Here is a 26797-nt window from a genome sequence, read left to right as displayed (position 1 = left end):
AATACAAACTTAAACCGTGAAAAAAAATATATACAAAAATAGATTATTATCGTTTGAAAAACATAGGAGGAATGAAGGCTTCTGAACATGTCCCCTCTCTCTTCTCCTTTTGTGAGTGGAGATTATAATGCCCACTCCCTTAAAAGAAATGTACCTTTATGAAAGTAATTAAACCATGCAAATACAATATATCGAAATCCATAAGGAGCAAATATGAGACGGAAGCCACGTGTATTCAAAATCTGTGAAAGTTGGAAGTCCATAAAGTTACAAGGCTTAATTAACTAGCATGCGAAAGCAAAACGACTCGTGCTTAAATAGCTAATGTAGAATCCTAACCACGTACGGAAGAAGATACAAATCTAATCTACCCTGACGCGATCACAAGCAGAGCGCCACTGCAGTGGTCGCTGTTGATCATTTACAGGAGAGAAGAAAGAACGAACGTCTCTGCTTGCTTTTACTCACGCACAGGCTCCTCTACTGGGCCCCAATGTGAACACCGCCTCGAGATCGGGCGGGTGGAAGTACCCATTCTTCGGCGGCTCTCTCCTCTTCCCGAACCCCGCCGCCGCCACCAGCGCCTTCTTCTTGGGCGGCGCCGGGCAGCGGACTGGCGTCGGTATCCGGCACTCCGCCCTCTTCGGCGTCTCCCACCCGCACGCCGTCGTCGCCATCTCCTCCTCCTCCTCCTCCGCCTCGCATCGCAGCTCCACCTTCAACCTCATCACCTCCATTTATATTTTCTTTTGGATTGAAAATTAAGTTGGAAATTTTGGGGGAGGGAGTGTTGGTGGTTATATAGCGGGCGGCCTCGCGGCTCTGGCGTTCTCCGGAAGCTACGAAGGAGGCCTCGTGGAAGCCAGGAATGGCGGTGGGACCTGCCACACTCTCTTATCTGGAAACGCGTTTCCACGTGCCGGGTTCAAAATCCGGTGGGACTTGCGCGGGAACCGTGTCGGCGCCATTCCCTAATTTTGGCTAAAATAGTAAAGCCCATTGTGGCGTCACCCATTGTGCACCCGTCTCCTCATTGCTTCAGAGGCGTCCTCAAGGCGTCTGAGTGTCCGCCGACACGACATGCGTCAAACGTGTCGTGCTTCCGAACGGTGGCGGCTTGGTGAGGAATGACGCGTCGGTGATGATGTTTGGCGCAGGGAAGGGGAACACGTGGCAGAGGGATGAGATTTAGTGCGTCGATGTCAGAATCTAGTAAGTCGGTCGGTTTGTTCCTTATGTATTAGGCTTATGATTGGACAGCCCAAATTTAGAAGGCCCATTTAATAAGATGAAGTGAATATATATAAATGAATTTATCTTTCCATCAAAATGTTGATGAAATTTAATATGTTAGATTTCCTAAATACATTTTACTGAAATAATGACAGATCAAATAACTCATTAGCGAAATTTGATGTAAGCCTCGAGTTGTCCGGTGAGGGTCGTGTTGGTAGCAGGAACTTTCGTGGTCAAGAGGTATCCTCTGGCCAAACGAAACTTTCCGTGCTCCAGTGATAGTCCGTTCAAACACGGTCCTGAGTGGGGAGATCGAGAACAACCCATGTAGGGCGAGGGAGCTGCCATTGTACTTGCCGGAGTTGTTGGCCAAGCTCGAGCCACTCTCATGCCCTGGTTGTTAGGTTCGGAGTGCAACGGAAGACATATAATGAATCATGGATCTTTCGTGGTACATATAGTTTTACACAAAATTATATAAAAACATACATCGAGTCCTCGATAGGTGTGAATAATATCACAGACAAATAAGACAGATAAGAGTCTCACGTGTGACTCCTCTAGCGGTATCCACGCGCACTAGATCACGAACTTGACACAATCCGTTAGGTGCTAGCCTCTTGGATCGACAAAATTTTGGAAGCACTACTGATCTCTTCCGATGGAAGGTCAACGAAGAAGAAGTTGACGAGGGAGAAATCAAGAGAAGGAATTCCTCTCTTGCATCTTTCCGAGGATGACTACTTATAGCCTCCAAGGAATACGAAGAGTTAAGTTCTCAATAAATTCATCATTTATGATCTTTATTAATTAGTAAGATGAAGAGTTATAGGCTCCATAAATTCTTCATTTATAACTTTCATTATGATAACTCTTCAAATTCTTCATTAATTATCATTATGATGACTTTTCGAATTCTCCATTAATCACCATGATTATGGCTATTCAAATTCTCTCTTCTTTTATAAATATATATAAATTCATATTTGATCTTGATCTCGACTAGCTTCCGATATCATTGTTCATGTCTACGTGCTATGTGTGCGACCCTCTAGGTTTTATACACGAAGACAGTATAAATCCATACACAGACTAAGGTAACCGTCTAGCAATAATTTTTAGCCACCCAACACGATAAAATTAATATAAGTCATAAATTGTAAACCACTATAAACCGATTACTGTGTAATTCAATCTCTTCATCTAAGCCTACATCCCAATTAATTCGATACATTATGCATCATTACAAAATTAATTGTTTTACTTGATTTCCAAGATATAATAGACTCCTCTTGAATGATAAATCATTCCTCCCATGACCATGGATTTTGAGTCACTAATATTTCTATCAAGCGGCTAGGATGTTAACTCATAATCCAAGAGAGTGATGAATTCTCTATTGACTCAACACTATTCTCTCTACGTTTTGTCATATACCCAACTACCGTATTAATCACAATCCGATTAAAGACTGCTTTTAACGGCGTCAAAGCACATAACTCTACGTATAGAATAAATAAAGGTCTCAAGTCAAAAGATCAGTTACACTCGTTCATAAGAGGAATAACCAATGATGCTTAATATGTGGTCTTCTCTTGAGCGGGTCGTGTCCAGTGTACTTCTAAACTCAAGGCACCCTCAAGTACAACTTAGATATCCATTCCTCCGGTCTATCTCGACCTAATCATACTCAGCGTTGATCTAGATATCCATGCCCCCTCTAGATATCTATCCGATCAAGGATTATTTTCAGATTAATATACCGATTAATCTGTGAGACTTTATCATTAATCATATACGTATAGAAAAATAAATAACTAATGATAAATTCTTACCTTTATTAAATAATTATCCACAAAATACATAAGTGCACACACTAACACTGGTTTCGGTCGACGATGGTCGAGTCGGGCTCGATCCTGACCCGGAGGAAGTTGTCGTAGATGATGACGTTGCCAAAGCCAGCGCCGGAGTTGTAAATTTAAAATTTTAACTTTTAATTGGAAACCTTTTAATTTGAAACCTTTTGAATCTTGCTTATTATTAGACAAAATAACTATTAACGAAAATCATTATCTATGAGAATGTAAAATCATTATCTTCGAGAAAGTTGTGGATTAATTTTAAGCTTAAAGTTAAAAATGACATCAATTCTATCTTTAACATGTTTAACGTAATCATCATGCATAATTTTTCTACCATATTTCTAAGGTTATAAACTTTACTTTATCTTTTTATGAATATCTGCACATCATCTTTTCATGAATATCAATTGAAAAAAAGACTATCTTTTTATGAATGTGAGTGATAATATCGATAAAGATATTTTTTTTATCGCGCGTCTTTCTTATTATTATCCATTTAAAACTAAGAGATTGTGTAGAGCCGAAAATACTCCAACTTCTTCATTAGTAATGCTTACATTTCAATTTTTGTTTTGAATACTAATGATGTAGCACAGCTGAACGAACAGGATACAATTCTAATGCAAGATGATTTGAAGATTTTGTCTTTTGTAGAATTGTTTTACTCTTTTACAATTTTTGGAATTTTGAGTTTGTTTAGGATTTTTAGTATGTTAAGATTTTTTTCCTTCCTATTAAGAATTTTTTTCTTTAGAATTTTTTCTTTTCTTTTGCATCTTAAAATTTTAGGTCTATTTAAACAATTATTTAGTTGATTTTAGAAGAAATTTTTAGTTTAATAATATTTTTAGTAATACCGTTTATTTTCTTATTTCTTGGTACTCTTCTGAATCAATAAGTTTTAGACGATTGATTGCTACATTAGAAGTCGAACCAACATAATCAATATAGCCCGTTGGATAATCATTTTTCCGCCTGACGTCAATTGGTATCTAGAGTTATCAAATATGTTGGAGTATTCATGTACAAAATTTAGAAATTAGAATAGTGGGTTATAGAAAAAAGTGTTATAAAAATTTCATTGGCTTGGAGTATTCATCTTCAACAAATAAGGGCATATTATTTTTATTATTTCCTTTTTGAATGATGTTAATTTGTATAATATTTTAGCACGGGTTATTGAAGGATTTGATAATCTGAAAAGGGTAAACTAAGGAAAACATATGCATTTCTTGTCCATATTGGTTCTACAGCTTCTTCGCCTCATACTATCTATGGGAGAAGTATTGAAAATTTGATGAGACCTTCGCAACATATTGATAATATGATGCATCTTTAATCTAAAGAGGAAAAGGAGAAAAATTGTTTGCGTTTGAAAACCTCAGTTGTAACTGTTCATTGGCAAACAATTCATGGTTGTGTCTTTAGAGACATTAACGATGAATCTCTATCTTCATTTAATCGTGCGAATTTTCTTGGATTGATGAAGGCTTTTGTAAAAATGAGTATAAAAATTGATGAAATTGTTCTTGAGAATGCTCCAAAAAATGCCTAATATATCGTTTTAGAAATTTAGAAAGACATTTTACATATTCTGGCCAATAGAGTACGACATATGATTTATGAAGAAGTTGAAGATAAATGCTTATGTATTCTTGTTGATGAAGCATGAGATGTATCAAATGGGAGCAAGGCCATTAATTTGAGGTTTCACCATCAAAAGTGTTAGTGACTGACACTGGACAGGATAGCGATTATTCTGCAGGCTAATAAGAGGGGAGATTTGAGGAGAAACTCAAGAAGGGAGAATGCCAAAAATAGGAAAACTCATCAAATTTACTAAAATTGAAAATTTTATAAATAAAATAGGGATTAATCCTCGTACAACTAGAGAAGTGTTTCTATAGATTCTAGTTCCTAAAAAAAAGAAAAGAAATCTTAATATATGAGCCTCAATTTCAATATTGTAAAGAAAAAAAAAAGATCTTTCCAGAAAGGAAGATCTTTTAAATAGAAATTAAAAATAATAAAATAGGATGCTGTTATAGACTAATTATGACCCATAATTACCAGGAATACTAAAAATATCCTAAATATAAAAAAAATAGAAATTACTAAAAATAATAATAAAATTTTAGAGGATCGGTTGAGGGCCTAAATAATGGAATTTGGGCCTAAAAATTAATAGTTACATGTACCTATTGGGTTAATCCTTGTTACAGTTATGGGTACTCGGTTTAGGCTCAGAATTTAGGCCTAAATGTAGTTTTTTAAATTATGTACACATGACGACAGATATAGTTTGATGCCGAGTTCCAAGTCAAAATTTATACTGTTTGAAGTTCAAGAGGTCATATTGGGTTGATTCTGCATTAGTGACACTACCTCATGGATTCTCTAAAAAGCGATATCAATTGTTCTTGTTTATCATAACCTCCAAGTTAAGAAAGTCAGAGGCCTAGGATTAATGGTGCACATAGAATGAACTTCAGTCATTATTTCTCAGAGATTGTAGTTATGCATACTATGTTCGTTGTTACATTTTATCTCTAGTACAGTGCCAACAGTTGATTGTGGGAACTCAACAATTGACTGCTATTATAGGAAAAAATCGTAGACTAGTTATTGTAATAAACCCCAAAGTTACTGTAGCAATTACTATAGCTAGCAAACCGATTGCTACACCCTATCAATCAACTAATACTTCTATTTCAGTTTTACCAAAGATATATTCTCATCTTGTTTAGTATTCAATTGACCTCAACCTATCAAGATTTTCTTTGTCTGACAATTGGTCAACCCTGATAAGTCAGGATTTCATGCGCTTAACATTCGATCACTCTTGACTTATTAGGACTTTTACTATGCTAAACATCTAGTCTTTCCTGACATGTTTGAACTTATGCACTCACTGTAACATCCGATCTTTTGTGACATGGTAGGAATTTCCATTTTTTCCTAACATCTAGTCTCCCTGACCATTTAAGGTTTTCATCCACATTGCAAGTGTCTGGTCAAACTTGGCCTACTTAGTTTTCTCTTCTCATGTCAAGTGTATGGTTCTTCATAACCCAAGTGTCTAGTTAACCATGATCTATTTGGTCTTTGGTCATATCCGATCACCAAGTGTCTGATCAATCACAACCCCTTTGGATTTTTCTCTTATCAATTCTTTGTTGGACTTCTAAGTGCCAAATATCGGATCAACAATAATCCACTTGGACTTTTCACTTCTTATCAAGTATCTTGTTAACCTTGACTTAGAGGGTATTTGGTTAAACTTATTAAAAATAGCTTATAAGCTCGTACAACTTATAAGTTGTTTTAGGAGTTTATAAGTTGTTAGGTCTTATATTAAAAATATCTTATATTAAAAATAAGTTGTTAAAGTGTTTAGATGAATTTGATACTTTTATTATATATATTTGATACTTTTATTATTAAAAATAAGCTGTTAAAGTGTTTAGATCTTTTTATTATATATATATATATATATTTTAAATAAAAACTGTAGTTAAAAATTGATCAATAATATATTTGATACTTTTATTTTTTAAATCCTTAGAAAAAGTTAGATGATAAAAAAATCAAATTCTAACTGAGTTAGAGAATTTGTGCACCGGGGAGAGAAGAAATGAAGGGGAGTGTCACAGACTTCGTGTGTTGGGAAAAGAACATGACAGAGTGCTCTTGGATAAGAAGTCAACATAGACAGAGTGTAACACCCATAGGATCCCTAGCAATTTTATGAATTATTTTCCCATGATTAAAATAGGCTTTATGTAGATTTTTCGAAAATAAAAAAAGAAATAAGGCTTCTTCATGATGTATGATCTCTTATATGTTGTTAGCTAGTTTAAGTTTTCATGCTACATGTTGTATTAAAAAGTTTAGAACCCTACCTTTAGGTTTCAACCAAGATGGAATATAAGGCTTAGAGCAAAGTTTTAAAATCTAATCATGCTTGTTTATGCTTCTTCATGATGTATGATCTCTTATATGTTGTTAGTTTAAGTTTTCATGCTACATGTTGTATTAAAAAGTTTAGAACCCTACCTTTAGGTTTCGGCCAAGATGGAATATAAGGCTTAGAGCAAAGTTTAAAACCTAATCATGCTTGTTTATGCTTCTTCATGATGTATGATCTCTTATATGTGATTAGTTTAAATTTTCATGCTACATGTGGTATAAAAAGATTAGAACCTTACTTTTAGGTTTCGGTCAATGATGGATACAAGGTTTAGGGATAAGTTTTAAAACCTAATCCTGCTTGTTATGCTTCTTCATGATGTATGATCTCTTATATGTTGTTAGCTAGTTTAAGTTTTCATGCTACATGTTGTATTAAAAAGTTTAGAACCCTACCTTTAGGTTTCAACCAAGATGGAATATAAGGCTTAGAGCAAAGTTTTAAAATCTAATCATGCTTGTTTATGCTTCTTCATGATGTATGATCTCTTATATGTTGTTAGTTTAAGTTTTCATGCTACATGTTGTATTAAAAAGTTTAGAACCCTACCTTTAGGTTTCGGCCAAGATGGAATATAAGGCTTAGAGCAAAGTTTAAAACCTAATCATGCTTGTTTATGCTTCTTCATGATGTATGATCTCTTATATGTGATTAGTTTAAATTTTCATGCTACATGTGGTATAAAAAGATTAGAACCTTACTTTTAGGTTTCGGTCAATGATGGATACAAGGTTTAGGGATAAGTTTTAAAACCTAATCCTGCTTGTTATGCTTCTTCATGATGTATGATCTCTTATATGTTGTTAGTTTAAGTTTTCATGCTACATGTTGAATTAAAAAGTTTAGAACCCTACCTTTAGGTTTCGGCCAAGATGGAATATAAGGCTTAGAGCAAAGTTTTGAAATCTAATCATGCCTGTTTATGCTTCTTCATGATGTATGATCTCTTATATGTTGTTAGTTTAAGTTTTCATGCTACATGTTGTATTAAAAAGTTTAGAACCCTACCTTTAGGTTTCGGCCAAGATGGAATATAAGGCTTAGAGCAAAGTTTAAAACCTAATCATGCTTGTTTATGTTTCTTCATGATGTATGATCTCTTATATGTTGTTAGTTTAAGTTTTCATGCTACATGTTGTATTAAAAAGTTTAGAACCCTACCTTTAGGTTTCGGCCAAGATGGAATATAAGGCTTAGAGCAAAGTTTTGAAATCTAATCATGCTTGTTTATGCTTCTTCATGATGTATGATTCTCTTATACACTACAACAAAAATGTTAAACGACAACACCACAAAGACAACGGTTTTAGAAGAAACTGTTGTAAAATTGGCAAAAGACAACAGTTTTAGATAAAACCGTTGTCTTTGAGCTCCCATAAAATACAAAAGACAACGGTTTTGTGAAAACCGTTGTCGTTGAGCAATATTTTTTTAAATCAACAACGCATTTTACAACGGTTATCTAAAACCGTTGTCTTTAAGCACTTTTTTTAGGCGATACGACAACAGTTTTGTAAACCGTTGTCTTTTACTTTATTCTTTCGGTGTTTTTCCCTCTCCGTGAAAAATTTTTGGCGCCGTGTTTTCCGCCTTAGCCTTCCTGAACCCCTCTTATCCATTTTTATTTCCCTCTCTCTATACGATCTCTTCACGCTCCTGCTACCGAAAACCTAAGCATCTTCATTCAACCCCTCTCCGGCGAACCCCTCTCCACAAATTTTTAAGTGGAGAGGAGGTGGAGGAAGGTGATGAGTTTGTTCACCGGAACATGCGCCAATGATGAGAACTCGCCGAACCTTGTTTGCTAGCTTGACTGCGTCTAGGGCATGGTCGATGCTCTCTCTTTTGTCCGGTGGAAGTGTCATCAGGTTAATGTCTCCCTTCACCTCTTTCCTTTGCTTACTCATTAGGGTTTCATCTTACCTGCTTCTTGATGAGGATGTTGTCGTTGAGATCTCCGAACATGAACTCGTCATCATTGTGGAGGAGTTTGGGTGAGGGGGGCGAAGAGGGGACGAACCGAAGCCAATCCCCAAGGGGAAAACCAAATCTCCGGAGCAAATCTTCCCCGTCATCTCGCCGTCGAGTGCATTCTTGATTTGTTCGCCCCCCAGTTTTCAGGGCTGCGTTAGTTGAGCACCGTACGACAGATCGAGATGTGGATTTCCTGGGCGACGCGGATGCGGGCCTCCTTCGGAGCTTTCTTCCTTTGGCTCGTCACTTTGGTCTACTTCACTCAGGTTCCCTTCCTTTGGCTCTTATTTCCGACCTTGTAGAGTAGGGCTTCTTTGTCGATTCATTCTTGTACCTGCCTTTTTGGTAGTTTTCATTGATCTTGTTTCTCTATAAAAGACGTAATTTCGATCGTCATTTTTATATACTTTGGCAGGGTTTCAGATCCTTTGTGTGTACTGCAATTTCTTACCAGATGAAAGACATACTGAAGTTATCGCCTTCTTCATCACAGTTTCTAGTTTCTGTTGCTCATTCTCCATGGAGTATCAAACCAATTTATGGGTAACCACTTAACCGTCTTGTGTTTGGTCCACTTAACCGTCTTGTGTTTGGTGGTTCGATGGATCTTATTGCCTACTGCTTGCGTTGTGATTGGTACTTCAACACTTACAGACAAATGATCTGCATTTTATGTTAGCAATCACAATATGTAGCCAATTTATCTTATAAAATTGTTTTAGTAATCTGTACGCAATTCTAATTCATGACTCTTTTGTTGTTGATGTGCATGTTATCATGAGCTTGCTAACGGTTAAATTATACTAACTCGACGTGTTTATTTCTTTTGGAACACTAAACTTTAAATGACTTGGTCTTTGTATATTTTCTCATAATAGATACACATAGCTGGACTCACAAGAACATTTGGGCATTATGTGTGAGATCATACTGTTTCTGATATTGATGCATGAAGGTGCATAACTTGTTGAGCAACACAAGGAAAATATGTCAGTATAAATTTCTTAAAACATAATATTTCATATCAAATTGTTTTCATATTTGTGATGCTGCTAAATGCATTTCTATTACTTACATTTGCATTGCTCGTATGAATTAGCTTATCCACCCAAATCAAAGAATAAAGGAAAACAAATGTCAAACACGATTGTTCTCATGGTGATAATTATTTTTTCTTGTTGAACTCACACAGGATATTACTCTTGGTGTTTCCCTTGGTTCAGCAACCCAGATCTCCATGTTTGTTGTAAGGATTTAATTTGATGTAGCTTTGAAATGAAATGTTGTGTATATGTTAAAGAATAGCTTACAATGTACTAATTTGCCCTTTAAGGTTCCATTATGTGTTATGGTGGCTTGGATAACGGGAATCAAGATGGATCTTGATCTTAATCTGTTAAAAACTGGCTCATTGATCATGGCAATACTAGTAATAGCATTCACGTTACAGGTAACTCATTGGGGTATGCTTGTTAGTTACACTAACTTCTGTTGTTGTTTTTCAGTTATTTTGAAATGCTAGGATTCAACCAAAATTCTTCCTGCAAGACTCAACTAATGGTACTTTTACAGGATGGAACTTCACATTACTTAAAGGGGCTTGTTCCCTTGCTGTGCTACTTGGCAATTGGTGCATGCTTCTTTGTTTTCAAATCCCCACTTGAGTAAGTCTAACAGTTATACTGATCCATAAAATTGGTATAGTTAGCACAATTTGGTTTATGCCAATGTTAGTTCAGATCTTATTATAGGTTTGTAAAGGTTATATGAAAATGATTCACATGGTATAGGCCATCAACTAGCTGGTAAAATCAGTCTTGTTCAAAGTTTTGGACCATGGTCACTCTGGCTTATTATGCCCAAAGAGAGTAGCACAAACAACACCACTAAATTAGAAGTTGAAGCTTAACTAAATATACCAAACTTGATTTCCTCTTGTTAGAGTCAAGTTTATTATGTTCTAGTGTACAATTTTGTTCATACTACTGTGGCTTTAGTTTTGCTGATAGTTTCATGCTATGTGATGGCCTTATTTCAGTCACAATTGAATGAGGCTATTTTAAGAGAGGATTATGGAGAAGCTGCAAAGCTGAAGTTGGCCATAACTGGTGCTACAAAAAGGATATTGTTGGAGCAGCATTGACTATTATGAATGTATGAAACTTGTCTTATACACTTATTGTATTTAATTTATATTCTAAGCACTCTTGTTGCCACAGAGAGCTATAGAGGAAGAGCGATACATCGATGCAACTTTCATTCGTGATCATGTTGGGGCAGGACTGGTCAGTTTATTGGAATTAACTTGTTGCCAATTCTTACATCATCTCCATTAAGCTATGCTTGTCCCAATTTTTTGGTTTCAGCTACATGAAGCTATTCACTCCATTGAGCTTTATTCATTTTGTTATATGCAAGGCTATAACAGTGGTTGCCAATTCTTATATATTGATTGAAAAAAATTCTTCAAATGTTGAACGCATATGGAAACTTAAAGCAATGTTCAGAAATGGTGCATGCGACTTAAATACTGATGAAAAAGGTAGTTGCTCAGTATACTGCTTTGTGGTTTTTATGCAAACTGTACATCCTCAAGCTTTGAGATCTTACTAGAGTGTTGCTGTTGTAATGTTGAGACATAAGGTACATGACTTCCTCTATGATTCCTTCTTTTTGTTGCTGCTGTTAGCTATTCGATCTAGCTGCTTTCACATAATACATGGTTTAAGATATAATGTCAAGTTTATATATTCATCAACTTTTTTCATGCTCACTTGCTTGACTACTCATGAAAATGTGAAGCGGTAACGTTTCTCGTGCTTATTTGGCCATTATTTTACTTAAACATTTCAGAAGGTCCAGATTTATGTACGTACTTCACAATTTGATTTATACTGTACAAAAGATGCAAAGATGCAAAGCTGCAAGAAGTTTATAATTATTTATACATGTTGATAAGTTTTCTACTTTTGGAGCTTGTTTGTTTCAATTATCAATTTAGTTTGTAGTGGTTTATTAGATTTATTCGTTTCAATTATCAGTTTGCAATGATTATCAGTTTATACATGCATGTTTATACTTTTTTTCTATGGCTTTAATTATATTTTATTTTCAGAAAAGGGAGAAAGCTGGGTTTGCAAGCTAAGTCTATGAAATTCTGTATGCAGAAAATGGACCAGTACGTGAAGATTGTTGTGGTCTGATAAACTTAATTTTATGGTCTTATCTTTTGTGGTTATGGTCTGATAAACTACTTGTGGTCATGTTTGGATAGCTTGTAGTAATTGTAGAAGTTTATAAATTTAAGTGAATGTACATATATGTTGTACCAGTTTTTGATTGAGACAAGATGTATAAAAGACAACTGAATGTATATATGTTGAAAACAGTTTTTGTGAATGTATATATGTTGTACCAGTTTGTGTGCAAAAGAATTATAATGTTTTATCTATTCGTGATGCATTTTCTAATCAACATAGACAACGATTTTTTAACCGTTGTGAAAAGTATTCAAAGACAATGATTTTAAACTAAATTTTGAAGAAAGACAACAGTGTATTTGTTGTCAAAAGCATATCTGAGATCAAATTTTTGCAAAACTGGCAATTACAACGGTTTTATACTGTTGCAGAACTGTTGTCTTTGGTATTAAAAGACAACACTTTAAATCCGTTGCATGACTGTTGTCTAATGTGGTCAAAGACAACGGTTTCAAACCGTTGTCTTTTACTGCACATTTAACAACAGTGTCAGTTACAACGGGTTTAAAGGGCCTATGACAACGGTTTTTAACCGTTGTCTTTTAATATTTTTGTTGTAGTGATATGTTGTTAGTTTAAGTTTTCATGCTACATGTTGTACCAAAAAGTTTAGAACCCTACCTTTAGGTTTCGGCCAAGATGGAATATAAGGCTTAGAGCAAAGTTTGAAATCTAATCATGCTTGTTTATGCTTTTTCATGATGTATGATCTCTTATATGTTGTAGTTTAAGTTTTCATACTTCTTGTTGTATTAAAAGTTTAAGAACCTTACCCTTAGGGTTCGGCCAAGATTGAATGAAAGGTTTAGGGAAAAGTTTTAAAACCTAACTATGCTTGTTTATGTTTCCTCATGATGTATGATTCTTGATATATGATTAGTTTAAGTTTCCGTGCTTCATGTTGGGTTAAAAAACCTAGAATCCTACCTCTAGGTTTCGGCTAAGTTATGATTTAGGTTTTGTAGGAAGATCAAAACCCTAACCATGCATGATAATGACTTCTTATGATGTGATATGGATTTTATGTCACCATGTTATATGTTATGTACACTTGTGTCATCGTGTTATGTTTTCTCTATGATATGCTAAATGTTATGTGCATTTATGCCATCATGTATGTTTTCTCTAGGAAATGCTATATGTTATGTGCACTTTATGTCATTATGTTATGCAAGGCTTATGTATGATGAAAAGCCTAAGAGATGCTTCCCTTAAGTTGGGACTAAGAGCACTCTTCATGATATGCCAAGAATATGATATGCCATGATATGACAAGAACATGATATGCTATGATATGATATGAAACATGATATGTTATTTTACTTTGTATGGCTTGTACCGGGGATGGACTCCTAAGTTGCCCCTAGGTCGATGGTCAAAGAAACGGGCCTAGTAAGGGATGAGCTCCTAAGTGCCCCTAGGTCGATGGTCAAGGAAACATGTCTAGTTCCTAATAGGTTCGGGATTAGCTACCTCGGATCTATTTAGGATGCGCGCAAATTCATGTATGTGGTACAAAGCCGGGCCCTCATGATGAGATTATGTTTAAGTATTTATATGATATATATGTTTTCAAAGGACATCTTGCATGTGCTCATTTCATGATACATGTTTTCAAAAGGACATCTTGCATATACCTATTCATGCTAAATGTTTTCTTTATGTTTTAGTAAGATGTTTTTTGAAAAATATGTCTATGATGCCTAGATGATCATGCTACTACTTTATGTATGAGCTCTCACATGCTATGTTATGATTTACTTACATGAGTATGACTCTACTTTATGCTAGCATGCAAAGTTATATCTGGATGTTGGTTAAATGAACATGTCACCACTTTATGTTTAGATGCATGATTTATGTTTTGTGAGTAGGAAAGAATCTTACTAAACCTATGTGCTTATAGTTTAGTTCCCTTGTACTGCAGATAAAGGAAAAGAATGGTTGAACTAAAAGGGAGCAGCAGGAAGGGCAAGAATGTGTGTGGCAGTGGCATGGTGGAATAGATCTGCTTCTTGCTTATATATTCTAAAACTTTACGTGTGATCTTATTTTGCTACATAACGTTTGATGGATGATACTTATTGGTGGTTACCCACTATGAACTTATGTTTTCATGTTCACATGATATGTTTGGATATATGCTCTATGATAATGGACATGCTTTTATGATAACATGATTATATGCTTTAGTTAGTCTAGTTTGTTTCAACGGAAAGAAAAAAAAAAGATTTATTTACTTCCGCTGCCTTATATGCATGTATGTATGTTTCAAGTAACCCCGTCCTTTCTTGCTTTCTGAGTGGTGGAGAGGGCGGGCGTTGCACAGAGAGAGTTGTTAGGTTTGTAAAAATCTGTGGAGGATAAGATGAGGATTAATAAAAATATATAAGGATAGTTTAGAGACAAAAATTATTAAAATAAGATCTTTTTTGAAAAAATAGGGTCTCCCTTACTTTTTTTTAAAAACAACTTATAAGCTATTTGTAAAAAATTTTACCAAACAGATTTGAAGAGCTTATATGCTCTAAAACAATTTATAAGCTTTACAACAGCTTATAAACTATTTTGTAGAACTTATAAACTGAGCCAAACACCCTCTTACTTAATTCTTACTCAACCAACTAACATATTCATCAGACATCTAAACCCAACTCGAGTTGACTTGAGCTTGGTCAATATAGTCAATCTTCACCCGATGTCGATTGCCCCAACATTGAAACGGGATGGGATGCTATTTTAATAATAAATGAGGAAGGAATACTCTTTTTTTATTTTTTTTCCCCGATATCAAAATTATGAGTACTTGTATTTTATTGAGCTATTTTTTTATTGAAATAAGATAAAAAGTTGAGAAAAAGGCAAAAATAAAGGCCTCTTATAAAATTTTTAATTAATTTTGTAAATTAAAATTAAGAGTTTTAAAAAAATATTATTTTTATCTTAACTATGTGATGGAGTTGTGCTATGTTACACTAAATATAAAAACAAAATCAGGATAAAAATAATAAGGTTAACCGTTTATCCTTGTGTAAATTTAAAATTTTAACTTGTAATTTGAACCTCTTGCTTATTATTAGACAAAATAACTAATAATGAAAATCACTTTATCACCCTGTTTAGAAACAACTTAAGTGAAGGAATTGAATTGAATTCCATTAGGAATTGAATTCTGACAGGAATTGAATTCAATTCCTATGTTTGGAATGGATTAGTGAATAATAGAATTGAATTGAATTCCTTAATTTGGAATCTATTTGAATTGAATTTCATTCTTATACATTTATCATTTTATCCTCATAACTAATCATTTAATAATCAAGTTAAGTATTGGAGAATAGGAAAGGATCGCACAGTTAAGACAGCAGTATGAAGAAGGTGGTGCACGAGAGAAACGGTGCAAGGAGAAATTTTCGACACAAGGAGAAACGGCGCACGGGAGAAAGGCAAGAGAAAACAAGAGAGTCGGCAGATGAAAAAAATGGTTTTAAGTTAAAAGGGCAATTAAGTAATTTTAGTTGTTCATGGTAAATCCCTATCTAAATCTGACCATTTGAGATCTGATTTACTATTCACGTTTTGAATGGAATTGAATTCCATATCAAATTCATCTCAAAAATTTATTCCAAACTATAGAATTGAATTCCAATTACCATAGAATTCAATTCCATAGGATTCCAAACAGGGTGTATATCTTTGTGAAAGTTGGAGTCTAATTTTAAGCTTAACATTAAAGATGACCTCAATTCTATCTTTAACAAGTTAATGTAATCATCATGCATACTTTTTCTTTCACATTTCTAAGGCCATAAACATTCAATCATCTTTTCATGAATATCAATGCACCCATTGGACAATTGATAAATGCAGAACAAAGGGAGGCACATCGGTTTGGAATAGATGTTAAGGGCTTGACTCCATCAATGAGCGACGGTTACAGGTGCAGGAAAAGAGGTGTTAGTAACAAATGAAGGCAAAACAATGAGGCACTGATTACAATAGTTATGGAGGGCTAGAGTTACGGTAAATTAGAGTCATTGCTTGAAATGATATCGCAGCATATATGAAATAAAGACGTCACATGAAGGAAAGGAGGCTACCAAGATAGAAAGAAGGAATGCATTTTCTTCTCCTTCTCTATGAATAGGTTAATCGTTTCAACGGAAAAGGTATGCCCAATTCATCACAGCGTCCCCATTTTGCATTCTATTACTATGTCAAGGTGCGCCTTGGTCCATACTTAACCTATGGTAAATCTTTTTCAAAAAGGAAGGAGGGTGCTCAGCGAGGTGAAACAAGGTCGACCCAACTGAAGGAAGCTACTCGATCTAGTAGCAGCGGACGTGGCCAAAGTCCAAAAAGAGGAATTTACGTAGAGTTTTAACACATTTTTTTATAAAATGGTTGTATATGATCCACTTTTTCCTTCATATTTAACTCTTCAAGTTTTAATTTGGTTGCTATCTTTAATTTGCTCAGTATGAAAAGATAAAACAAAACTAATTAATCATGTACCAATTAACCTTTTTATCACCCAAAACAATCACAATCTTTTATAATACAATTTAGCTTAATTATTAAGATGAATGTATTTCTATACATAAAATCAAGGATTATGAAATAATTATAAATGAGTAGAAAAGAATAAATTGCATATAAAAATGTTGATCTCAAGTCTCAACGGAAGGTGATATAAGCGTCGAGTTGTCCAGTGAGGGTGGTGTTGGTAGCACGAACTTCCGTGGTCAAGAGGTATCCTCTGGCCAAACGGAACTTTCCTGTGCCTCCGGTGATCGCCCGTTCGAACACGGTCCCAAGCGGGGCGACCGGGAACAACCCCTGCAGGGCGAGGGAGCTGCCGTTGTACTTGCCGGCGGTGAACACCAGCTGGAAATTGGTGAGGCCAGAGTTCTCGGCCAAGCTCGAGCCCACTCCCATGCCCTGGTTTCGGCCGACGATGGGCGAGTCTGTCTCCACCCCGGACCGCAAAAGGTTGTCGTAGACGATGACGTTACCGAAGCCAGCCCCAGAGTTGGAGTCACGTCGCTGGACGGCGTAGACGACAGTGGCGCTGGGACCGGAGCCAAGGATTCTCTCGTGGTTGTAGAAGCGCAGGTGCATGTAGCCATTGGGGTTGGAGGAGGCAGCGGCAGCGGCAGCTACGAAGAGGAAGAGGAGGAAGGAAGGAATGACTGAGGAGGCTGCCATTTTACAGAGATGCAGTAACAAATTGCAAAGGAAGGAAGGAATGATGAGATGTGTTTGAATATTGGGGAGTTGCAGGTCTCTATTTATAGTAATGGACTCAGGGACGGAGTCGCGTTAATACTGTAAGATAGCAGGTCGTCGCCGTCTCTTAAATTAAAGTCGTCGTGGATATACAGAATTGAATCAGTCGTCAAATGATTAATTAATTTGGTCAACCAATAAGATCTTTTGAACAATGGGTTGATTTAGCAGCACTTTCTCTCTCTTTCTCTCTCTTATTCAGACGCGGACGCGTTGTTGCCCCGGCCCTCTACATTGATGTCAACTCTTCTTTAAAAACTGTGTTCGTGTAAAATAATTTAAAATTTTTTAGATCTATCCGCTAGTTTTGTCTATCAGTTATTATCCATTTATAACTAAGAGATTGTGTAGAGCTTAAAATACTCAAAATTCTTCATTAGTAATACATACATGTTTTGACTATTATTGATGTAGCACAGCTTAGCAAACAAGGATACAATCTTGAACCAGGAGGATCCAAAACTCAGTTAGTGTAATAAACCCAAAAGTTTCTCAATTACTATAGCAAACCATAAAACACTTAAAATCCTAATTTCAAGGCTTACAATCCATCAATCAATTAATACTATTGTTTCAGTTTTATCAAAGATGAATTCTCCTCTTATCTAGTATTCAATTAATCTCAACCTATCAAGATTTCGTTTGTGCAACATTTGATCAACCCTAATAACTTTGGACTTCATGCGTCGAATATCCGATCACCCTTAACCTATCAGAACTTCACATATGCTAAACATCTAGTCTTTCTTGACATGTTTGAACATCTGCACTCACTATAATATTCAGTCTTTTGTGACCTGGTAGGGACTTTCTATATCTGCCTAACATCTAGTCTCTCCAGCCATTTAGGTCTTTTAACCACATTGCAAGTGTCCTGTCAAACTTGACCTACTTGATTTTCACTTCTCATGTCAAGTGTCTGGTTCTTCATAACCCAAGTGTCTGGTTAACCGTCACCCACTTGGACTTTCGTCATCTTTGATCACCAAGTGTCTGATCAACCACAACCCCCTTGGATTTTCTCATATCAACTCCTTATTGGACTTCCGATTGTCAAATATCCGATCAACAATGACTCACTTGGACTTTTCACTTCTTGTCAAATATCTGATTAACTTTGACTTACTTAACTCTTACTCGACCAACTAACATATTGATCAGATATCTAAACCCAACTTGAGTCAACTTGAGTTTGACCAATCTAATTAATCTTGATCCAATGCCGATTGCACCATCATTGAAACTCGATGAGAGATTATTTGCTCCCCGGTCATGGTTGAGTTGGTTACTGCGAGATAAATATTGTTATAATGGGCAGGGGGTCGAATCTTAGAAAAGTTAAGAAAAATACCCTTCCTCGCAATGACCAACTTCCCGATTTACTTCCTCATATATGGCCACGAGACTGACCATGTGGGACTACTGAATGACGGATTTCACTTTTTACTAAAGGGATGAGATGTTATTTTAATAATAGATGAGAAAGAATACTCTTTTGTTTGTTTTTTGTTTGCCTGATATCAAAATTATGAGTACTTGTATTTCACTAAACTCTTTTTTATTGAAATAAGATAAGAAATTGAGAAAAAGGTAAAAAAAAAATAAAAGCCTCTTATAAAATTTTTAATTAATTTTATAAATTAGAATTAAGAATTTTAAAAAAATATTATTTTTATCTTAACTATGTGGTTAGTTGTACTATATTATACTAAATATGATAACAAAATCAAATAAAAATAATAAGGCTAACAGTTTATATTGGTCCCGTGCGGCCAGTAAGAGGAAAGAATTACCTTGAAATAAAATAAAACACTTTCTTTTACTTTCTATTTAGCAAAAACAAACACACATTAGTTAATCAAAAGTAATGACATAAATACTATGACAAAACTCCAAGTTTACTTGGTTTGCAACCAGGAAGGTTGTTAATCCAAGACAGTTAAAACTCTGATAGAAAGTTCTTCTTTGTTGAAGGCGGAGAAGTCACTTATAGCATTGAGAGTATAGAAGTTCGAAGCAATAAAGATTACAGAGTGTGCTGTATTGAATTATGAAGACCAGACTCTATTTATAGCCCTCTGGTGAATTTTATCCGTTGTTGATGTGTCACGGTCTGGGCGCCTGGACCCTCTCCAGGCGCCCCCAAGGTGGCAAATTTTATCTCCATGCAATGGCATCCTGCAACGGTTGGAAGATAAAGTTTTGCATGTTCGAGCGCCTAGACCCTCTTCGGGCACCCGGACCATTGTTGATGTGGACCCGAAAAGTGATCCACTGCGACGAGGCATCCGTTGGGCACCTTGGTCGTCCAAGAGCCTGGACCATCTTGTTTGGGCGCCTAGACAGTCCTGTTGAGACCTTGACATTCGCTAGAGAGGGGGTGAATAGCGTCTCACCCAAATCATCGCTTCCTACGCTTGTTAGTGCACAGCGGAAACAAAAATACTAAGAAACAAAAGGAAAGATAACCCTAGAAAACAATAAACAAGAAGCAAACCCAATGACACGTTGTGTAACGTGGTTCGGAGATGAAGCTCATACTCCACGGCTGTCCGTACGGTGGACGATCCCTATCCGTCGGTGGATGACTCCCCGGAAACCTCCGGCTAGCTCATGTAGCTCCTTGTGGGTGGAGAAACCTCGCCACAACCTTGTACAAGCACGCTAGATCACTTGGGCACTAGGAGACTCTAATTAGGGTTAACCACGATTAATTTCATCAACTTTAACCAAGCTCCAATGCTTGGTTATATAAGCCACGGGTTGGAAAATCCGCCTACCAGTCGACTGCCAAAACATGTAGTCGACTGCCCTTCGTGGAAATTCTACTGTTGCAGCCCAACAGCTCGATACCAGCCCTCTGTTCACTCCTAGTCGGCTGCACCAGTCGATTGCACCAGTCGACTGATGAAACTACCAACCAACTGCTACAGTACTGCTACAGTAAACCCTAATTCTAGGATTTAACCCGAGTACATTCACTTAGCACTCGTTCTCGTCCGACCAATCTAGACCTAGCCTTTTAGCCTCCTCCATCAGCCTTGCGTCCCTCGGATGTCTCACCATCTTTCACGTCTTGTCTTCTGGAGCTTCCATCGCCCTTGTCATTATTGTCGAGTCTTCCTTTGCCAAGAGGTCGCACCTCCGGGACTTCATCCATTGTCAAGTCACACTTGGACTTACGTTGCCAAGGCTAAATGCTTAGACTTACACCGCCAAGACTCATCCTTGGACTTTCCTCCTTTACCAAGATCACACTTGGACTTTCCTTGTTGTACCTGTATCCTGCACACTTACAATGCATATCAAATACAACAATAAACTTAACTTAAACCTTTGCCCAAATATCAAAACTTAGGGTACCCAGATTGCTCCAACAATCTCTCACTTTTTGATGTTTGACAACCCGTTTAAGTTAGGAAAACAATATAACAATAATAATGCAAATAAATATGCAATCTACACATGCATAAATCATGAAACCTAATCCTAGTCTCCCCCTTCACTTAAGCTTCCCCTTGAGTTAGGATTTCTTGCAAAGGTGTGTAAGTTTCCCACTTAAACCTAAATTTCTCCCCATTTGCCATATATCAAAAAGAGCTCCAACAATATCCCAATTATTTGACTCTTTGACCTCTAATGACCATAAATATCATGTATTAATCCCCCATAAGATTACATACATGTTCTCCACTCTTTTGGTCATTTGCTAATGCAAAAAAAAATATTTTCAGACCGTATCAGTCGACTGTCATCGTCAAAATGAGCTTACAGAGACATTCTGTGCTCATGAACAATGTTACCAGTCGACGGGTATAAACCCCAATCAACTGTCATCGTCAAAATGAGCTTACAGAGACATTCTGTGCTCATGAACAGTGTTACCAGTCGACTGGTACTTTATGTTGGTAAAAATCAACTTTTTTGACTCACTTTCATAAATGTGCCAAAAATTCCACAGACCTCCAACAAATTCCAAATTTTGTGAAGAGGTCTATTTTATCCATGTCTACTTGGAAAAAATATATATATAAATATATTTATCACAGATCCCAAGATTGACATAAAATTCAAAACTAGCTAAATGATTTAATTGAACCTTGACCTAAAGTCCAAGTTTTGGCTTCCTCTTGATGTATCTGCCCATACTAAACCATAATGCATCCCTAGCATTGGTTTATATGACATCTATGCATCAAAAACTAATTTTCATGTAATATGACCCCCAATGTCATATTTTCATGCATGAAACTTAACCCAATTGTGCCAACCAACTACAATAGAGACTCAAATCCATCTCTAATCCCTTTGGCACATCTTGGTTCAGTTGAGATCATTTACCATATGTCCCAAAGACTCTTTAATCTCCCCCTTGAGCTCTTAATCTTAGCCATCTCCCTAGGTGACTCATTTACTATGGCTAGGCCACTTCGTTGCACCTCGGGTGACATTTGGCCTACAAAACTCACCTTCTTAACCTTAGACACCTTGTCTTCGGTTAGTTTCTTCTTGTCCTTCACCTTGGACACCTCATCCTTGCCATAATTATATGTCACCCTAGCATATTCCTTCTTATTGGCCTTGGATGACTTTCCCTTATCCTTGGTCACGCCTCCCTTACCAATGTCATGTGTCACCTTAGCACTTGACCTCCTTTTGGTCTTGGAAGGATCCAATTTTACATTTTTGGATCTTTGACCACCCAAATACATGTCAAGTCCTTTAGGTCCAATAATGAACGTCTCTAGGACTTTCTCTATATCCTCAAGCTTTGCCTTCAAGGCTTGATTTTCCAATTCTAGGGTTCTAACCCTAAAGTCAACATGTCCACCTTGGACATCCCTAGACCTACCTACCTTCCTGGGCATAAGTCTCCCTTTCTTGGGATTTATGCTTAGGTTTTCACCTACTTTCCTTCCCTTTGGCAAAGTGGTTTAAGTTTTATTAGGTCTACTCTTACTAGATTTAGCATGAATAGGTCTCCTAGAGTTATCTCCTACATTAACCCTATTCCTATCATTATATCTAAATCCATGATTATGCTTGGGTAAATAATAAAAATTATTTCTAGAATGCATGGAAGAATTTAAATTTGAACATGAATTCAAATTAGGGTTTACCTCCCTTACCCTTGAAGCTCTATTTTTCTCTCACTTCTTCAAGTGCGCCAATTTCTTGAGCTCTCCTCTCCTTGGGCACTTTTTGTGATAGTGACCCCACTCACCACACGTGAAACACCTAATGTGCTTCTTCTCCTTCCTACAACTCACATTAATTAAATCAACCTTGTTGAGTTTTGGCTTTACCTCCCTTACCTTTTGGAGCATTGGACATCTACTCTTGTAGTGTCCCATCTTACCACACTCAAAGCATTTGATGTGATCCTTTGTGCTCTTCTTGGTAGTTGAGGTGGAGGGTTGAGCTTCCAAGATCTCATCTTCCTTGGATTTCTCTTCTTCCTCTTAACTTGAAGATGTGGACGGTTCCACTTCTTCCTCGCTTGAAGATGTGGATGATACCTCCTTATCTTCCTTCTCCTCCTCGGATGTTGAACACGTGTCAACATCCGATTGGTCCTTCTCTTCTTGGACCAATGAGCCCTTCTCCTTGGGCTCCTCCTCTTCTTGGATTTGTGTAGGACTCTCATGAAGCGCAATTACCTTTTTCCAAAGGTCACTTGCGTTCTCGTATTCACCTACATTCAATATCACATTAGGAGGTAATAAATTAATCAAAATTCTAGTTACCTCCTTGTCCGTCTCCAATTGCTCCCTTTGCTCCTCGGTCCAATATTGACGTCGGAGATGCTTTCCCTTCCTGTCCGTTGGAGCTTTAAACGGTTCCTCTAATGCAATCCATTGGTTCCAATTCATTTGGAACCACATCTCCATGCGCTTCCTCCAATAGTCGAAGTTCTCGCGCTCGTATGGAGGTGGAATTCGAATGTCCCATCTGAGAGGTCCCTCCGACTCCATCTTCTACCTCTAGCCGCTCTTTTGGCGATTAGTCCAACAAGAGCTAACCTCGCTCTGATACCACTTGTTAGGACCTTGACGTTCGTTAGAGGGGGTGAATAGCGTCTCACCCAAATCGTCGCTTCCTACGCTTGTTAGTGCACAGAGGAAACAAAAATACTAACAAACAAAAGGAAAGCTAACCCTAGAAAACAATAAACAAGAAGCAAACCCAATGACACGTTGTGTAACGTGGTTCAGAGATGAAGCTCCTAATCCATGGCTGTCCATAAGGTGGATGATCCCGATCCGTAGGTAGATGACTCCCCGGAAAAGCTCCGGCTAGCTCGTGTAGCTCCTTATGAGTGGAGAAACCTCGCCACAACCTTGTACAAGCACGCTAGATCACTTGGGCACTAGGAGACTCTAATTAGGGTTAACCACCACTAATTTTGTCAACTTTAATCAAACTTTCAATGCTTGGTTATATAAGCCACGGGTTGGAAAACCCCGCCTACCAGTCGACTGTCCTTCGTGGAAATTCGACTGTTGCAGCCCAACGGCTCGATACCAGCCCTCTGTTCGCTCCTAGTCGACTGCACCAGTCGACTGATGAAACCACCAGTCAACTGCTACAGTACTGCTACAGTAACACTACAATATTGCTACAGTAAACCATAATTCTAGGATTTTACCCCGAGTACATTCACTCAACACTCGTTCTCGCTCGACCAATCTAGGCCTAGACTTCTAGCCTCCTCCATCAGCCTTGCGTCCCACGGATGTCTCCCCATCCTTCACGTCTTGCCTTCTGGTACTTCCATCGGCCTTGTCATTATTGTCAAGTCTTCCTTTGCCAAGAGGTCGCACCTCTGAGACTTCATCCATTGTCAAGTCACACTTGGACTTACGTTGTCAAGACTACATGCTTGGACTTACACCACCAAGACTCATCCTTGGACTTTTCTCCTTTGCCAAGATCACACTTGGACTTTCCTTGTACCTGTATCCTGCACACTCACAATGCATATCAAATAAAATAATAAACCTAACTTAAACCTTTGCCCAAACATCAAAATTTAAGGTACCCGGATTGCTCCAACAAGTCCGACACTTGGATCGGTCAGCCTCGATGGTCGTCCGACGCCATCTCCAGTCGCGTGTTTCGTCTCTGGTCACTTGGGTGATCCTTCGGCCTTCCCGATTTGAGCTCACCCAACCCCAACTCTGGCCTTCTCCTTGAGCAGGCTTCACGCAATGACAGGAAGGTGAATTTTTTCATGTTCGGGCACCTGGACCCTCTCCGGGCGTCTGGACCGTTGCTGACGTGGACATGAAAAGCGATCCATTGCGACGAGGCGCCCGTTGGACACCTTGGTGGTCCGAGAGCCCGGACCATCTTGTTTGGGTGCCTGGACAGTCCGGGCACTCGGATCGGTCAGTCTTATGATGACTGTCCGGAGCCTTCTTCGGTCGCTTGCTTCGTCTCTAGTCGCTTGGGTGATCCTCCGACCTTCTAGAGTTAAGCTTATCTAAACCCAACTCCGACCTTCTTCTTGAGCATCTTCCTCCAAGCTTCTCATGTCTCGAATGTCACCAACGCCCTTCTCATCCGCCGATGTACCCTTCCGTAGTATATCGTCCCTCGGATGCACCAAGCCCGTCAACTCCCTTCCCTTGCCATCCTTCTCGTTAGCCGTGTCTTTCACTTGACTTCTTGTATTCCTAAACTCATACACACTTAGACACAAGAATTAAATACACAGGACCTATCTTAATTTGATTGACCACATCAAAATTAACACAAGGTACTTACAATCTTTTCATTTTTGATGTGGATCAATCCAAATTAAGTTAGGGTTAAAACCAAAATGTAATTAAGTTAAAGATTTTTGAAAAATAAGTAGAAGGATAAAAATTCTAAAATTTAAAAATATCATAACTCCCCTTTAACTTGTATCTATTTCTCTCACTTTGATTAAATAAAAAAATAGAAAAAACCAAAATAAATAGTTAAGGAAAAATTGAAATATTTTTCTAGGGGTACATCACAAGCATTACAAGTAGGCCAATTTTTTTTAGAAATAATTTTCAAAAAATATTCTATTTTTACTAATTAATCTTCTATTTTGATAACAATAATTTAAAAATTACTTTTTAATTTTGAAAATTCCTAAATTTTTTTGTCAAACTTATACAGAATAATCTATATTAGTCGAAAAATTTTCTCAGTAAAATATTATTTAATCAAATAGAATTTATTTATCTCATTAGAATTGATTTAACCTAAGTATGATTTTGGAATCCAAACTATATTATTTCTTACATGATTAATAAAATATTTTCTAGAAATTATATTTTTAACTATTTTTGTAATTTGACTTTTATGATATCTAAAACACCAACTAAGCCTATCATAATTTTAAATTTTAAATTTTGAATTTTAAATTTTGATAAATATTGTAACATGCATAGTCATTTTTCCATTTGTCTATTTGTGTTTTCAATATTTCATTCTCAATTTTCAAATTATCAAAATCTTCTAGTCCACATGCATTTGCTAAGATTAATTTTAACTTTACATTTTCTTTTTCTAGATTAACCATATTTTTAGAAAGTATTTTAATGAACTCAAATAATTCTTTAGTAGATTGAGAACGTACCTTATTTACTATTATGATTTCGATGTCCAATGCTCCCTCTTCATCGCTGTTTTCTTCTAAAAACTCTCCCCCTTCATTGATGGTCACATCGGATGAGCTTTCTTTGTATTCAGGTAGGTATTCAGCTATAAGTGATGTTCTAGCAATTTTATCGATCTCAGATTCTTCTGACGAAGACTCAGTGCCCGTCGATGAGTTAGATTTTGCTTCTTTTGGTTCTTCATAGGGCTTCAAGAACTTTTTCCAAAGTTCTTTTGCACACTTGTAGGCGCCAATTTTGTCGAGTTCCTGAGCAGATAGAACACTCAAAAGGTGGAACTCAACCTTACCATTAGCCATGAATTCGTTGCGCTACAATTCAGTCCATCTATGGTCCTCAAGTTCTTTTCCTTCTTCGCTTTTGGGCATTTCAAAACCATACTTAATCATTAGTAAAATATCGAAATCGGTTTTACAGTTTATCTCTATTCAACGTTTTCAAAACGCGAACTCCCCCTCGAACACTAGTGGGTAGATGCTAGCTCCGACCATTTCTTGTGCTTCGGTTGGCGGTTAGTCCTTTTAAAATGTCCTCGCTCTGATAATA

At 36.9% G+C, this 26797-nt stretch overlaps 2 protein-coding genes and 2 long non-coding RNA genes across 4 annotated transcripts; 2 read left to right on the top strand and 2 right to left on the bottom strand.

The window, feature by feature from the left end:
• Positions 1-214: 214 nt before the first annotated feature.
• On the bottom strand, positions 215-762 carry LOC122017542 (cyclin-dependent protein kinase inhibitor SMR4-like). The gene has a single exon (XM_042575219.1). The coding sequence runs from the start codon at positions 735-737 to the stop codon at positions 465-467; it is 273 nt and encodes a 90-aa protein (XP_042431153.1). The 5' UTR covers positions 738-762; the 3' UTR covers positions 215-464.
• Positions 763-10430: 9668 nt separating this feature from the next.
• LOC122017482 lies at positions 10431-10717 on the top strand. The gene is made up of 2 exons (XR_006121387.1): positions 10431-10495; positions 10618-10717. It is a non-coding gene; the product is annotated as an uncharacterized LOC122017482 (long non-coding RNA).
• A 253-nt stretch (positions 10718-10970) lies between these two features.
• Positions 10971-11452, top strand: LOC122017429. Its single transcript, XR_006121363.1, has 3 exons — positions 10971-11199; positions 11265-11330; positions 11412-11452. It is a non-coding gene; the product is annotated as an uncharacterized LOC122017429 (long non-coding RNA).
• Positions 11453-16982: 5530 nt separating this feature from the next.
• LOC122044364 (dirigent protein 22-like) lies at positions 16983-17513 on the bottom strand. The gene has a single exon (XM_042604866.1). The coding sequence runs from the start codon at positions 17511-17513 to the stop codon at positions 16983-16985; it is 531 nt and encodes a 176-aa protein (XP_042460800.1).
• Between the last annotated feature and the right edge of the window lie 9284 nt (positions 17514-26797).

The sequence above is a fragment of the Zingiber officinale genome, chromosome 1B (assembly GCF_018446385.1).
Source record: "Zingiber officinale cultivar Zhangliang chromosome 1B, Zo_v1.1, whole genome shotgun sequence".
NCBI lineage: Eukaryota > Viridiplantae > Streptophyta > Magnoliopsida > Zingiberales > Zingiberaceae > Zingiber > Zingiber officinale.
Note: the sequence above shows the minus strand (reverse complement) of the source record. Positions and strands in the feature narration are given on the sequence as shown.

Coding starts and splice junctions, on each gene's coding strand:
- LOC122017542 (XM_042575219.1), bottom strand. CDS start 737: ATGGAGGTGATGAGGTTGAAGGTGGAGCTGCGATGCGAGGCGGAGGAG.
- LOC122044364 (XM_042604866.1), bottom strand. CDS start 17,513: ATGGCAGCCTCCTCAGTCATTCCTTCCTTCCTCCTCTTCCTCTTCGTA.